We start from the raw sequence: 15,925 nt of genomic DNA on the forward strand, positions 1-15,925 counted from the left end.
AAAAAATATTTTATGACTTCCTGTTGGGCTGATTTTAACAGAAATGTGGTGGGGTGATTTATTTACAGTTCTCTTTATATATGTCTTTCTCTTCCCTTTTCTCTAATGAAGCTCAAAGCATCAGGCTGTTTATCAGAGATAATTATACAACAGATGGAGCTTTTCTGATATATAATAGTCTCAGAGTGGAAGATTTTTCCCATAATGAAGAATGCCCAAACTTTAAATGTCTCTTTTGATTTTAATTTAAAGGGGTTTCCCCCCTCCGTGCATTTATTTATTCTGAAGCTAGTTCCATAAAACATGTTCCTTTTATTAGAGCTGTGTTCTAAAAGATTGATACTTTTGCAGTACAGTATGATAATGTACAGTTATATGCTGTATTGAATTCAGTGTTTTGAAGGAATCAATTATAGGATCATTAAATTAGTACCTGTCAAAATGCAGAAGGATGTCAGTAGTTTAGCAAGGTTTCTTTTTTTCTTTTTTAAAGATTTATTTATTTATACATACAGAACTGGGATACAGGCCAGAGGTGCAGGGGCGGCGAGAGGCTTCACCAGAGACAGAGTGGGGAGCAGAACAGGCGGATCAACGAAGTACACTGCTGAGGGGAGCAGCGGGCTGGTCAAGAGAGGTCTGCTACGCCATGTGGTCTCCTCCGGGACAGGGGGAATCGAACTCATGTGGAAGTGGCCTCAGCTTCTCAGTGCTGTGCTTTAACCCGCTGCGCCACCAGGGAGGGCCCTTAGCAAGGTTTCTTAACAGAGATTATTTCTATTCCGTGTTAGTGGAGCCATAACTTGTTAAAACACATACAGTGCCAGCTGACCTTCAACTTGTACTAAAGAGAGACCAAATTAGAGAAAACCATGATTTTAAATTACTGATTGGCTAGCTTTTTCACCCTTTTCTCGAGTTTTAATCCTATTTTTAAGTATACAAGACATACATTTTCATATAGGATAGTTTAAGACACTCCTTTATTACCTCCGCCATACCCCATTAAATCTCCACCCTTATCAGGGATGTATTGTTTTGAATTTTATTTTTTTTTCTGTGCAGTTATATACATGTTTATATACATTTTAGTTTGTCTTATACATACACACACACACACAAATGAGGGCAAACTTACTACTGTTCTATAACTTTTATTTAATTTTTCAGGTCAGCGCAAAGACTTGCATGATTTTTTAAAGCTATTTATTACTGTTATTATTATTATTTTCTCTTGAGGCTTTTTCTAGCATTTCACTTTGTAGCCCACTTAAGTAAATTTTTGTTTATGACTAATGGTACATCATGATAAATACATTGAAATGAATCAAAGGTGAAAGATTATGTATATTACAAATTTTAATATGCACAATTAATTAATCCCCCAAGTGACACTTATGCTAAAGTATAGTGTCTGAGAGTGTTTCCCATATTTTTTTTTTTTTTTTTACCAATTGTAGGTGATCCTTTTTTTCTTAACAGGCAAAAGAATAGTTCATTTTATTTTGAACTCCTCTGATAAAAATATATATTAAATACTTTTATTACTTATCTTTTTCTATATTTAAATATTTATTTATATTTCAAATGGATTTTGAATCCATCTGAAATTTATTTTGTATGTGTCGTGAGGTTTAAGGATTCAGTTTTGCAAATGGTCAACTAATTATCTCTAAGCAATTTATTAAATAGTTCAGGTTTGAAATGCCATTACTGTTATATAAATGTAAATCTAATTTTAGACTCTTGATTTTGCTTCATTAGCCTATTTATATGTCCCCAAGACTGGACTATAGCTTTTGTGGCAGTACTGCTGTTTCATTGAGCTAGTCTTCATTGGTCTTTTTCTAAATTTGGTTAGCTAATCCTTCATATTTTCTTGATGAATATTACAGTGCATCGATTCTCTGAAAAATTAAAGTATGTTTTTTACTGGAATTACAGTGAGTATAATAATTTATTTGGGAATAATTGACATGTTAATGTACTAGTAAGTCTTCTCAAATAGGAATATAGTTTTTCTTCATTTGTTGAAACACTTTTACATATCCTTGAATAAAGATTGATCGTTTTCTTAATGTAAACCTTATATATTTCTTGCTATAATTTCTTTGTAGCTTTGTAGTTTCCCTTTTCTCATTCTTTTTTTTTTAAAGATTTATTTGTGCATACAGAACTGGGGTACAGGCAAGAGGCTCAGGGGTGGTGAGAGGCTTCACCAGAAACAGAATGGGGAAAAGAACAGGCAGATGGACGAAGTACACTGCTGAGGGGAGCAGCGGGCGGGTCAGGAGAGGTCTGCCACGCCATATGGTCACCTCCGGGGCAGGCGGGAATCGAACTCATGTGGAAGTGGCTTTAGATTCTCAGTGCTGTGCTTTAACCCACTGCGCCACCAGGGAGGGCCCCCTTTTCTCATTCTTAACAAAAATGAAACTACTTCTATTACCTCATAAATACAGTATTTGCTGTAAAATTTAAAATTTGCTATAGGGTTCTTGTATATAATATCAGGTTAAGGAAACCCTTGTATTTATAACTTGCTTTTTGTATTTTTTGAGTGTTGAAATTTACAAAATGCTTTTTCAGCATCTATTGAAGTGATGGACTTTAATAAGTAACTTTTCATTTAATAGACTTCCACTGTTAAACCATCTTTGCATTCTTTAAATACAACCTACGGTTCTTTTATTATACTACTAAATTCAAAAATACTCCTTTTTGCTGTAGTATTTACAGTAGGGAAGCCGGGAATCAACCCAAATGCCCAAAAATAAATGACTGGATCAAGAAGGTGTACATACACAATATGGAATATTACTCAGCAACCAAAAAAAGATAAACTCATGCCATTTGCAGCAAAATGGATGGAGCTAAAAGGGGTAATGCTCAGTGAAATAAGCCATAAAGAAAAAGAAAAATGCTGGGTGGTTTTGCTCATAGCAGGAGTGTAAGGGATGGGGGGGGTGGTGGTGGAAACAAATCCATAACTGTTGTAAAGTAAAAATGAAAATCAATAAACAACTATAAACCAGAGAAATTTGGGGGTGAAGAGGGAAATAAAATCAGAACTGGGGTGGGAAGAGTGCATAGGACTATGGTGATGGCACATGGGTAAATTGGTGAATAGGTGGTGGAAAATCCACAGGGATTACAATGGAGATGAAAAAATGTACAAAACAAAGAATGATGTAACACACACACACACACACATAATATGTGTATATATAATAAAGTATTTTAAAATACTTTTATTTAAAATTTTACATTTTTCTGTGAGTTTCTTTTGTGCACATACAACCTTATATGAAGTGGACTTGCTATTTCTGTCTAGTTTTGGTATTTTGTCATTTAAATTAATCGCATGGAGAGCTTTTCATCTTTTCCTGTGCTCCAGCATAATACTTACCCTATGTTTTGAAATTGTGTAAGAGATTTATTTTCTGAAAAATTAAAGAATTTAATCACAAAAGTCTACTGTTTTCCAAGTACATCTTCTGAAATCTTTTTGAGTCCTTATATTATTATTGGGATGTTCATACTTTCTACCTGCCTTAAAGCTAATTTTGGCAATTAGCATTATTACAAAAATCCCTTTCATCTAGGTTTGTAAATTTATTGGGATAAAATTATACATAGTTCTCTTAGTTTCTAATTTCCTCCATTAAAGTGCTCTTCATTTTAGGAAATGTACAATACTGAATACACATACTAAATCTCACTGTTTATTACTCTGATTTTTTTTTAAAGTACAAAATGTAACTATTTGTTTGGAATGAGAAAAGAAATCTCAAAAGTTTAAAACATCAGCTACAAATATTACCATAAGTATTATTAAATGCAGAATAATATTCCTAAGTACTGGATATCACTAACACTTTTTTCTTTCATTTTGATTGGCCTACTCTTAGGCCTACTTATATTACTACAACTTTTGTAATATCTTCTGTAGAAAATGTCTGAAGATAAATCTTTCCTCTTACGTAACTGATTGAAATAAACTGACTGAAAATTCATCAGCAGTTTGGTACATAAAATATGCACCGTTAGATACAAATATACACACTACAAATAGAAATTTTCAGATAAGTTCTATTTCAAATGCTTCCAGAATGTAGTTTGTAGTTACATAGACTTCCTTATCAGTGACATTACTTACATTTCCCTGTCAGTTTTTTGAGATACAGTTGACAAACAGTGCTATGTAAGTTTAAGCTATCCAGCATAATGACTTACATGGTTTTTTAAGTTGAAGTATATTGATATATAATGTTACATTAGTTTCAGATGTACAGATACTCAGTATTTGTATACATTGTAAAATGGTCGATGTCAACATATGTAGTCATAAAACATTTTCTCATGATGAAAATTTTAAAGTTTACTCTCTTAGCATATTTCAAAAGTGTGGTAATGGTATTAACAATAGTCATTGTACATTAAAGCTCCATGCCTCATTTATTTTACAATTGAAATTTCCCATTCACCTATTTAATACTCATCCTACCACCTGGCCATTAGCAAATGGCTATCTATTCCCTTGGTACTTTTTGTTTGCTTGTTTTTCTAGATTATACATATAAATGAGATCCTGTGGTATTTGTCTTTTTCTGTTTGCTTATTTCAGTTAGCATAATGCTCTATAGGTCCATCCATGTTGCTAATGGGCCCATTATTTCTAATTGGTGAATAATAATCCCTTCATAAAAACACACTGCTGTGTTGTTTTTTTTTTTTTTTTCCATCCTTTCATCCATCCATGCTGAGTTAGGTGATTTTTATATGATGACTGTTGTAAATCATGTAAATCATGCAACAGTGAATATGGGTGTGTATACATGTTTTTTAGTTGTTATTGTCCAGATGAATATGCAGAAGTAGAACTGCTGGATCACATGGTAGTTCTACTTTTAATATTTTTGAGCAACCTCTTTATTATTTCCCTGTAATGTTTGTATGTCTAAATCTGTCCTTGCTCATGATCCAGTAACTCAATGGAAAACATACTGATGATCTGAGAAGTTGTCTTTACCCCCATCATGTTTTCATAGAATTATAGCCTTCATTTTTATACAGTTTTGCTTCTAATATCCTCTAGTTCAGAGTTGTCTGATGTATCTTTTATTGATGAGATATTAAATATAAAAGAAAATTGCTTCATTGACTCATCACTACTAACTTGGTTATCTAGATTCTTAATCTCATATGATATTCTTCCCCGTTACCTGGACCTTCATTGTATCTCATCTATCTACTACTCCCAACTCTGATGCTCAGCTCTGAATCAAGCCATTGGCCATAGAAGACACTGTGGTACCCATATTACTTTTACCACTTTATCCATGCTCTTTGAAACCCATCCCAAAACCATTTTATCCCTACTGATTGCTTTTCTAAGGGATTTCTGTAGTTTCAGGCTGTAGCATCTAATTATATATTGTCTTTTACCTAAGGCTTTTTTAAATGTTACTTTATTTTACTCCACAACACCTAGCACAGTGCTTTTCAAGGCAATGCTCTGTATATCTTACTGATTTAAATATTTAGAAACTCTTCTAATTTTTCTTACTTTAAGAAGCCTGTTTCATGTTTTGATTCATTAAAGAAACGTCTCACTGCTAATTTTAAAAAATTTCCCCCTCTGCCAGGCCACTATCTGCCTTTTTCACCCACCCCTCCACTCTTCTGTTTCCTCTGGTAACTATTATCGTCTCTTTACTAAGTTCAAGTTTTATTCTTTCTATTGTTTATATTCTGCAGTGAGTGAAACCACCTGAAATCTTCCATTTTTTGGCTGATTTCATTCAGCATAATCATCTCAAGGTCCATCCATTTTGTCACAGATACTACCATTTCATCTTTCTTCATAGCTATGTGATATTCCACCAAGTCTGTGCGTTTTATTTGTTCATCTGGTGTAGGGTACTTGGGTTGATTCCATAACTTGGCAATTGTGAACAATGCTGCTATATTCATATATGTAAATAAATCTTTTTTTAATTAGAGTTTTCATGTTATTTAGATAAATATCTAATAGAGGTTATTGCTGGGTCATATGACATTTTCATTTTTATTGTCTTGCAAAAAATCTCCATTTTGTTTTCTGTAGGGGCTGTACCAGCTTGTATTCCCTTAAACAGTAGATAAGATTTCCTTTTCTACCATACCCTTGCAAACCTTTATTAATTAAATTATTTTTTTAAAGATTTATTTATGCATTACAGAACTGGGGTATAGGCCAAAGGTGCAGGGGCGGTGAGAGGATTCACCAGAGACAGTGGAGAACAGACTGACTGATGGAGCACACTGCTGAGGGGAGCAGCAGGCGGGTCAGGAGAGGTCTACTGCGCCATGTGGATCACCTCCGGAGCAGGCAGGAACTCATATGGAAGTGGCTTTAGCTTCTTAGTGCAGGGCTTTAACCCCTGCGCCACCAGGGAGGGTCCTAATTAAATTATTTTTAATGAGCCATTCTTACAGGTGTGAAGTGAAATCTCAAAGTGGTTTATTATAAATCTACATTTATAATAAATGATGTTAAACGTTTTTTCATATGTCTGTAGGCTGTCTGAATGTTTTCTTTATAGAAACATCTGTTGAAGCCCTTTTCCCACATTTTAATTGGGTCATTTGTTGTTGGATTATATAATCTTACAGAAATACAGTATCCAAATATTTTTTCTCATTCTAAAATTTGCCTTTTTGTTTTTGTGATGGTTTCTTTTGGGCTGTAAAAGCTTTTAAGTTTGATATATTCTCCTTTGCTTCTGGGCTTATAGTCCCAAATACATCTTTGTAGTAGATAGCCTGTCCCAAATACATCTTTGTGGTAGATAACCTGTAGTGTGTCCTCTGTATTTTTCCAAGTACTTTCTGATATCAGTTCTTTTGTCCAGATCATTATGCCACTTGAATTAATTTTTGTGTATGGGGTTAAAATTGGGTCTTGCTTTATTATTATTATTATTATTACTTTGCATCAGCTATCCATATTTCCCAGCACCTGTATTACAAATATTACCTTTTTTCCCAATGCATGGAACTCCCTTGTTGAAGATAAATTGTCCGTGTTAATAATGGAGTTATTGCTGGGCTTTTAGTTCTTTTGGTCTGAATTTCTATTTTCTTTCAGTACCATACTGTTTTGATTACTATTGCTGGGTAATATGTTTTAGTCAGGAATGCCTCCATTTTTGTTATTTGCACTCAAGATTGTTAAGCTTTTCGGGCTCTTTATGGTTCCATATAACTTGCATAATTGTTTATACTAACCTGATTTTGACCAGCTACTTTTTTTTTTTTAATGTGCCATACAGTAACCCCAACATGAAGCAACTTAAAAAGAAGGCTGTTTCCCTATCAACTTTTGAAGTTGCTTTCCTTGTTGTGGTGACAATTTATCTCAACGAGGTTTTATATAGTAGGAGAATATCTTTTTTGTTTGTTGTTTTTAACTGAGTAAATAGCTACCTCTGTATTGTGAATGAGTTTTTGCTCATAAGTATTTCCTGTATCCTTTGAATTTCACCTTTCAAAAAGATAGGGTCTTGTAAAACAGATGATAGGTATACTTTAAAATCTGAAAGCCTAGTTTCTCAAAGATTTCCTTGGACACTCTGGAGATTATACAGCTATTGGTTTTCAGAATTGTTTTTAACTAATGTCATTACTACTTCCCTTTTGGCAAATGCAGATTTTTTAAATGTCCGTATTAAATTAGAAACTCTGTACTTCTGAAAGTTAAAGGTCACAGTGAACATTCATACATCACACAGCTTTTATCCCTTTGTAGTTGTCATGTTTTTATTTTGTGTATGGGTAGTGGGCAGTGCTATGCTAATTTTAACAAAATCTAAGTTCTATTATGCAGAAGTGTCTACCTGAAAAAATCTATTATAATAGGGGAATGTATTTGGGTGTGTTCAGAGTAATTATTTTAACCTTCTATGAATATAGAAACTTTCTCAGAAAATTCAGAGCAGCCTCTGCCAAAATATGACTACATATAACTTTGTATTTTATATTCATGTGTTCTGTTACTTCATAAACCATTTCACATTTTGATCTGTCAGAAAGGGTGATTCTTTACATTTAATAAAAGCTGTAGGATGCTACCTTGGTAAGGAATTTTTAAAATTCAAAAATATTACTATAAACACTTCTTATGTAATTCATGTGTGACATTTTAAACTATTATTTGTGAAAGGAGGCCCTGTTATGGAGTAAGACCTGTCAGTGTACATGCCTATGAAATGAGATTGGACTAAGATCCAAATTCCATCCATTGTCACTGGGCACAATGCTACCTATATGACAGGCTAAGCATAGGGGCAGGGAAAGAGGATATCTTTTCAGAATACTTTTTAAAAGAATTTAGTGACGTACATGGATATTTTTTAACATTTTCTCTAAAGTCTCTTACAAACAAAATATAAGGTTTGTCCTTTTCTAAAGAAAGCACTGCAGCCTTTCAGTTGCTGATGCAGGTCAAGATTTATGTGATAAGAACTTTCAAGAGATACTTGTTTAGTAACTTTAAGTTTATACCTTGCAGAAGCTAACTTCACTCATTTTCCCCACCCACTCCTGCTAACCACCTGTCTGTAATAGGAGGGGTTTGTTTTTTTTTTAAAGATTTATTTATTCATACAGAACTGGGGTACAGGCCAGAGATGTGGAGGGTGAGAGGATTCACCAGAGACAGAGTGGGGAGCAGAACAGGCAGATCGACGAAGTACACTGCTGAGGGGAGCAGCGGGCGGGTCAGGAGAGGTCTGCCACACCATGTGGATCTTCTCCCGGGCAAGCAGGGATGGAACTCATGTGGAAGTGGCTTAAGCTTCTTAGTGCAGTGCTTTAACCCGCTGCTCCACCAGGGAGGGCCAGTGTTCTTAAGTTTTCAAGTGAAAATAATTCCTGAGATCAAAATGTCAGAGAACTTCTAGATTAAGTATAAGTATGATGAAAGTCAACTTTTTACTTTTTTTAATACTTTCACTTCCCTTCTGAATAACTATGTGTGTCCAGTTTGCTTTTTACCTGTATCACTTTTACTCATGTAGTAGTTTGCCAAGTTGAATAAAACTGCTTCTGCCCTCAAGGCTTATTCTTTTGAGGCCATTGCTAGGTCAGAAGAAAGCATTTCTTCTAAAACACTTATCCTGGCCCCAGCAGGTATGTCTACTCTACTTCTTTAAAAGTCAATGCTGGGCAAAGGAAAGTGTTCTGGGTTGTATTTTGTTTATAGTGTTGTTCTCTGGGAGAGATAGTGTGGGAAAATTTAAATATTTTTTCCATTGAGCAAACAGGCTGTTAAGTACACTCACATTGCAATTATTTAGGGGTGTGGGAGTGCATTAGTAATGAAATTTGTGTAGTCCTTTATGAGTAAAATATATAGCTACCAATAGCAACTTCTGAACCACTTTAAAAGTACCCTTTTTATGAATTTCTAATTTAAGCCTAAATGGTATGAGAGATCATGCAATGAGTTAGGATTAGGAATTTCTACCTAAAAAATTAACACTTAGATTCTGTAACAAGAGTTCATAAATGGTTTAATTTGGAAAAATGGAAGGGCGATTGTCTACACTCAAGATTTTCTGTAAATTTAGATTCCCACACATTATATCTGTATGTGTCCTTGTTTTTAATGAGTAGTGCTTTTCAAGCTCAGTTATGCAGATTAGGTATGTCCTTTCTGATTAAAACAACTTGTAAATTGCAGGTTTAGGTTGAGGTTGGAGGGATAAGGCTTCCCTTTCTGAAGAGATTATATTTTCTTACACATTCTCATCTGTTTCTGATATTTATTTATTATTATTTTAAGTGTCCCTGTATATGTTGAAGAACTGTTTCTGATATTTATTTATTATTTTAAGTGTCCCTGTATATGTTGAAGAACTTTAAAAAAGGAATATCACTGAAGTACAGATTCTATCAGTATTTTTAAAAGATAGTTTTACAATATGAATATGGCCATGTCAGGGGAAAATAGAGTTTATTTCATTTTTCCCATTGCATAGATTTACTTTTTTAGAAGCCTTATCAAAAATCTCAATAAAATATTAAGTATTCCAGGGAAGTAAGAGGAGGGAATTGCTGTTCTTGAATCTTGTCTAAAATCACCATTCAACCAGTGAAATTCAGTACTGTTTCCTCAAGAAATCCAGTACCCTATTGAGTCTGGAAAAGTAAGATGCTGTTAAGGTAAATAATGTGGAGATTATGATAGAGTACAATGGGCAAGGTGGTTAAGAAAGTATGATGCATTTCTAATTAGCCCACAGTGCCTTTAGTTGGAAATTAATTAGATACTGTTATGTAAATGTCATGTTAATTAAGCAAGAATATTGAAGTGTTATAAATCTGCAAAAGAAATGGCTATTTTTGTGCATTAATAGCTTGCAGTTACCACGAAAGGGCCCATAGCAGAATACTTGTTTGATTATTGAGCTTCAGGTAATTTTTAGCTGAGTGACTGCTTGACAGTCCATTGTTCCTAATTGATGTGTTTTTAGCACATGGTGTAACTAACTGCAGCCAATGAAAAATAGTGGAACCAGATGCTAAAAATAACCAGTCATCACAGCTGGTTTTAACTGAATATTTCAGTATAGACTGTTGATCTAGATTTTCAAAGTTAAGGAGAAATATATTATCATCATCATATCATCATTATTATTATTATTATTATTATTATTATTATTATTATTATTATTATTATTATTATTATTATTGAGTTCCTGTGATGATTGCCAGCTTAAATTATGCTGTTCTCCAAACCTGTGTCTCTACTTCTTTATCATTGTCTATGCAATTGACTACTGCATGGTTAGTCAAGGTTTTGATTGTTTTTGCCAAACTCAGTAGCTCTACTAGAAATTGTAAAGAAAATTTTTAGCTCAATTGAATGTGAGTATTGATAGCTGATAGGACACAAGTCATCACTCCTTAGTCCTTCTGGTTTTACATGAACTTTAGCGTGCAGATTTTACCCCTGTCTTTAACCTCACTGGACTAAAATTCAGTACAGTTCCTCAAGAAATCCACTGCCCTATTGTAAATGCTATAAAGATTTCTTAATTGTTGGGATACATCTGAAAAATTTCATTTTCTGGCTCATGTGGAATTCCAAATATAATCCATAGTGCTACATTATGTATGACACCTTTAATACAAGAATAGAAACATCTCTAGAATAGAAACATCTCTAGAATAGAAACATTACATAGTTGCAAATTCCAGATCCTGAATTGTTGAATTTGATATATTTTCAGAAAAGTAGTCCTCTGAGTGTTATATCAAATCTAAAATAAGTCTGTTATATTAAATCTAAAATAAGTCTGTTATTAAATATCTATGGCTAATAAAGAAATTAAAAATTTAGATGTTTACTTTAGCAAAAGCAAAAAACTAATGGCACTCAAGATTATTAAAAGTTTAGGTTGGTTAACCTTAGTGTTATTTGGTTCAGAATCCCAAAGCCTGTCATCTCAAGCAAGGTTCTTTTAACTGCTGAATTTCTTCTATTTAAAACCCCCTAACTAATTCTTCCAAATTCAGTTGTTACTAATATAGGCTACAATATAATAGTGTGGATTGTTCTGTACTTACAAATACATTTGTTTTCTCAATGTTGTTCTCACTAGATGATCTCTTTCTCTCACTCTCTCCATCCACCTACAGAATCTAGTAATGAAGAGACTCTCAACCTTTTAGCTCTGTCTACTCTTGTGCTTGGCAGAGAGAGCAAGACATGCTGAAACTGGGAACAGTTTACAATGTTTTATGGGGTCATATGCCAATCCCTTTCTTAGGCATTAGAAAGCAAGTATAGGAAAAAAATAGCTCCCTTCCTTGATAAAGCTTCACCCTTATCACCAATTCTCAAACTTACTCCATGGGATTCATGTTATATTTTTATGTTTGTGAAGAAAAATCAAAAGAAGTACCCTTGAGTGGCATTTTATTTCCTGTATTCATTTTGCATGGTTGATGGAGAATTAATTGTGTAATGGTAGCTACTGTGATATCTGTGGCTACTCCCATTTATGTAAGAATATAGAAGTTTTGTATGGCAGTACAATTAGTGTAGAAGATACATGCAGTACTCCTATATGTCTGTTTTGGTTTTTAAAGTGTTTCATAGGTTATAGTCAGCTGAAACAAACCTAATTCCAAGCTCTCTATTTACAATATTTCTCCAATTGTCAAAGCTGGGATATATTATCACTACCAGTTACTCTTTCTGTCAATTTGTTTTGGTTCAACTATGTGCTATTTGTGCTTTACTGTAATGCAGTGAATACATTGGATTGGGTTGTTCATTTAACAAGCTCTCTGGAGAACACTTTCATGATGATGCATGTTGAGATATGCTAGGCAGTCTTAAAGTTATTTGGGTATTTGCCAAAACCTACAGAAATTAGTTTACTAGGATTTTTTAAAAGGATAAACTCTTGACCTACAAATGAAGCAAAGTTCCATTTGTAAACACAGGAATATTAATTCATGAGTCCTAGTCAGATTTAGAGAAGTTGATTGCTCTCTTCTCTTATAATTTTACTGGGTGAATTACTTTATGTTCTTTTTAAAAAGTGTTCTGGTAGGTAAGCTGTTATTGACTTTTTTTTTTTGCTGTGTTCTGCTCATGATGTTGTGGGAACTTATGATCTTGGCCAGATATTGAGAGTTAAAATGTTATCAGGAATAGGAAGTAACTAGGCTGTTACTGTTTACATTGTGCTCAGCTAAATTTAAAATGTGTACTCACCTCTTTCTATGCCTACCCCATCTATTAGACCAAAATTTACACAGTTAGCATCTGGGACTCTTTTTTTTTTTTTAAGGCAACCCTAAACTTTTTGATTCTGGAAATGCTATAATATTTTTTCTCTGTTTGTTCTTAGAGAAATACATATATTAAAATCCTCAGAATATATATTTAATATTTGTGCTCATTTATCTCTATATCTCAATAAAAAAAGATGTTTTGTAAAAACATACATTACTCCTGGTTAAATCAGATAGTTTGTGATGGTCCCTTAATGTCCACTACTAAGCATGCTTTACACATAGTCATGACCCAACAGTAGATGAAGTGGTTGTTGACCTTTGGGAGGATAAAATCTTATGGAAGAGAAATATAAAGCTTAATAGTTTATGAAGTCTTTTTGTCTAGATAATTTCATCATCATTGTAACTTGTGGGCAACTTTTGTTAAAGAAACTGAGAATCAGTTATCCAGGATTACTCAGTAAGGAATACTTGAAGGATTTAAATTGAGTTTTTCCTGAAAGCCTGTGTTTCCCTAAAATTAAGAATGCTTCTATCAAAAATAATAACAGCAAAAACCCCTTACACAGAAGCAAAAACTACAGTGTTTTATGGAGTTGCGGAAGCCAGAAGGGTCTCTTAGATGTATGTATACGGTTTTCCTGTGGCTCTGTCCACATTATCTTTTTTCATGTTATAGTTATAACCCATTTGTACTTCTGGATTTTGGTATGATAAACTTTTTCTGAAGACTGTGACATTTCTAGGAAATTTTTCAGTTGAGTTGTCTTACTCTTTCTTACTTTCTAAACTTTGTTCTTCTCTAATTTTCAAATGCCTTAATATATTTTCCAGGAGATTCAGGCCAGTAATGAACATCTTTCTTCCTAATTATGTTTGGTATTTATTATTTGTTCCATAATCTTTGGCAGTTGATCATTTTCGATCTTGATACTTAAACTCTAACACATGGTAGCACGTAGTAGGTATTTTTAAGTGATCTCACATTCATAATGCACTAACTTGTTCTTTCCTCCTTTATCCCTTCTTGTGTCTTCTTAAACCAAGTAAAATTTGCTACCATGTGACTTTGATATAGGGAATAGTGAAGTAGCTATGAAATCCTTAGGTGGGCTCTCCAAGTCCAGGCTCTAACTAAACCCATGGCTCTGGGTGACAAATTCTAGGAACACTTCCTGGAGCTCTTTCATCTTTCCTTTCTTTTCTATGAATAATTTTGATGATGTGATTTCTTTTCATAGATGACACGCACCTATGCTGAGTAACCAATTTTCCCACTTTAAGTCATAGTCACCTAGGGAACCTTTTTAAAATACATGTGTGTCATCTGCCTGTGTGTTCTGTGTCTTTTTATGGTCATCACCTTTCTTCTACCAGGACCTTTTGAAAATCATTAATCTTCATGTATATGAAGTAACTTTCTATTTCAGAAGGTTGGGCATGGTCAGTACAAAGTGTTGGGGAGTATATTTATCAATATCTACTTAAGTATTGGTTAATGGTCTCCTGGTTCTGCAGAATGAAATTACTGTTTTTCAAGTCATCATCCATTGATTGACGGTATCTCATCCATACTCTTGAATAGCACTTATGCATCAGATCTCTGGGTTCACAAAGATTCCATGGAGGTCCTCTTTCACACCATCTCTTTATAATTAGATTAAATATTTTCTCCAGTCAGCAATGCTTTCTTTATATATTAAAATGATCTTTATTTCTTCTGAACAAGCAGTTTGTTGTTCTTTAGGGAGTTCCCCTTTTTATGAAAAGCTAGTTTTGCAGTAAATCCAAAGGTAGCTACAACTACGCTCAATGTAAGAGAATGATCCTGCTTATTGGTTTGTGGAAAACTCATCTCCCCAAACTTGTGGGGATTGGAATTCCAGTTAAAATTTTATTCTTTTGACTCCTTAACATTTGTGAGACCCAGTTATTTTTTATGAAAAGCATGTAACAATGTGATCTGCAGACTAAATTGCTGAATGAAATTACATGCTTAGAATTAGTTTACCACCACCACTACCATCTTTCCTGCTACCATCCCTTATGCATATTTGCAGGTTGATTTCCTCTTTAGGTTTCTCTTTACCCAAAATAATGGCTGTGGACATGTAGAGGATATGTCCTGATTGATGTGCCTACCTTTCTGTTTCTAGGTGGGCCATGCACAGATACAGCTCATGTCTCGTTAATCACACCAACCAAAAGATCCTGTGGTACAGGTACGTACATCATTCTTATCTGGATTCATTCTTACCTGAATTCTTCACAAAAATTAGCTACTGATTCTAATGTAGTGTTCTTGCTCAGGGTATTCTCTAATTCCTTCCCATCAATTGTAAACTGATGTGATGTGTGCTTATTGTTGTGAATGGAGTATGAGCAGAGGTCAGAATACTTTAGGTCAGATTGACTGAGTTTAATGCTGGCAGTTATAACCAAGAGGGTGTACATGAAGTTTTACCTATGTTCTAGTCTGAAGAATATGAAAATAGAAAATAAAGGTCTTTTCCCACTTTCTAGCTTGTGATTATTTGATCTTTCTTGGACTTATATAAAAAAATCACTATTAAACAATGGAGGCCAGAGAGTGGAAGAAATTGTAGCACAGACAATCATTGTTTTAACTTGATTATTACAGTCTTCTAATAGTTTCAGAAAACTTTCTCATCTGTCTTAAAAAAATCATTCTTTTCAAATTCATGGAGTCCTATAAACATCTTTGTTCATTGTGACATTTTTATTAAACATGAAGTTATGATTCTTACAGCTCTGTTCAAGAGAAATCATAATGTCCCTTGCTTCCTTAACCTATAGCTTGACTTATTTTAGACAACATTCGCTTTTTAATAATGCTACCTACTATTTAAAATATCTTAGGGATTACATTTGGAAGAATCATAGTAATAATTTTATTTCCTAAAGGTCACAGTCAAAGTATCATTCATAACTTAAAAACTCCTTTTTAACTCCCCAACAGAAATAACTTGTGTAATTCATGTAGTCACTGATTTCTGAGAAACTTAATTTTAGTCTTCAGATCCAAATGACCAGTTTGGGGGCCAGACTGGGTGAGTCCAGCATGCGCTCATCCTTCCTGTGCCCCACCCAAGCTCCACTGATAGTT

At 33.9% G+C, this 15,925-nt stretch overlaps 1 protein-coding gene across 2 annotated transcripts in view; it reads left to right on the top strand.

Annotated features, from left to right (window-relative positions):
* ZFAND3 (zinc finger, AN1-type domain 3) overlaps positions 1 to 15,925 on the top strand; it is a 277,403-nt gene that overhangs the window by 201,248 nt on the left and 60,230 nt on the right. Inside the window, exon 4 of one of the 2 annotated variants that reach the window (XM_004673440.2) lies at positions 14,955 to 15,020. The exons of the other annotated variant lie outside the window; for it this stretch is intronic. Coding sequence (XP_004673497.1) covers positions 14,955 to 15,020 — 66 coding nt within the window. The remainder of the gene's footprint in view (positions 1 to 14,954; positions 15,021 to 15,925) is intronic. 2 annotated transcript variants of the gene reach the window in all.

The sequence above is a fragment of the Condylura cristata genome, unplaced genomic scaffold, assembly GCF_000260355.1.
Source record: "Condylura cristata isolate star-nosed mole 26May11 unplaced genomic scaffold, ConCri1.0 scaffold00001, whole genome shotgun sequence".
NCBI lineage: Eukaryota > Metazoa > Chordata > Mammalia > Eulipotyphla > Talpidae > Condylura > Condylura cristata.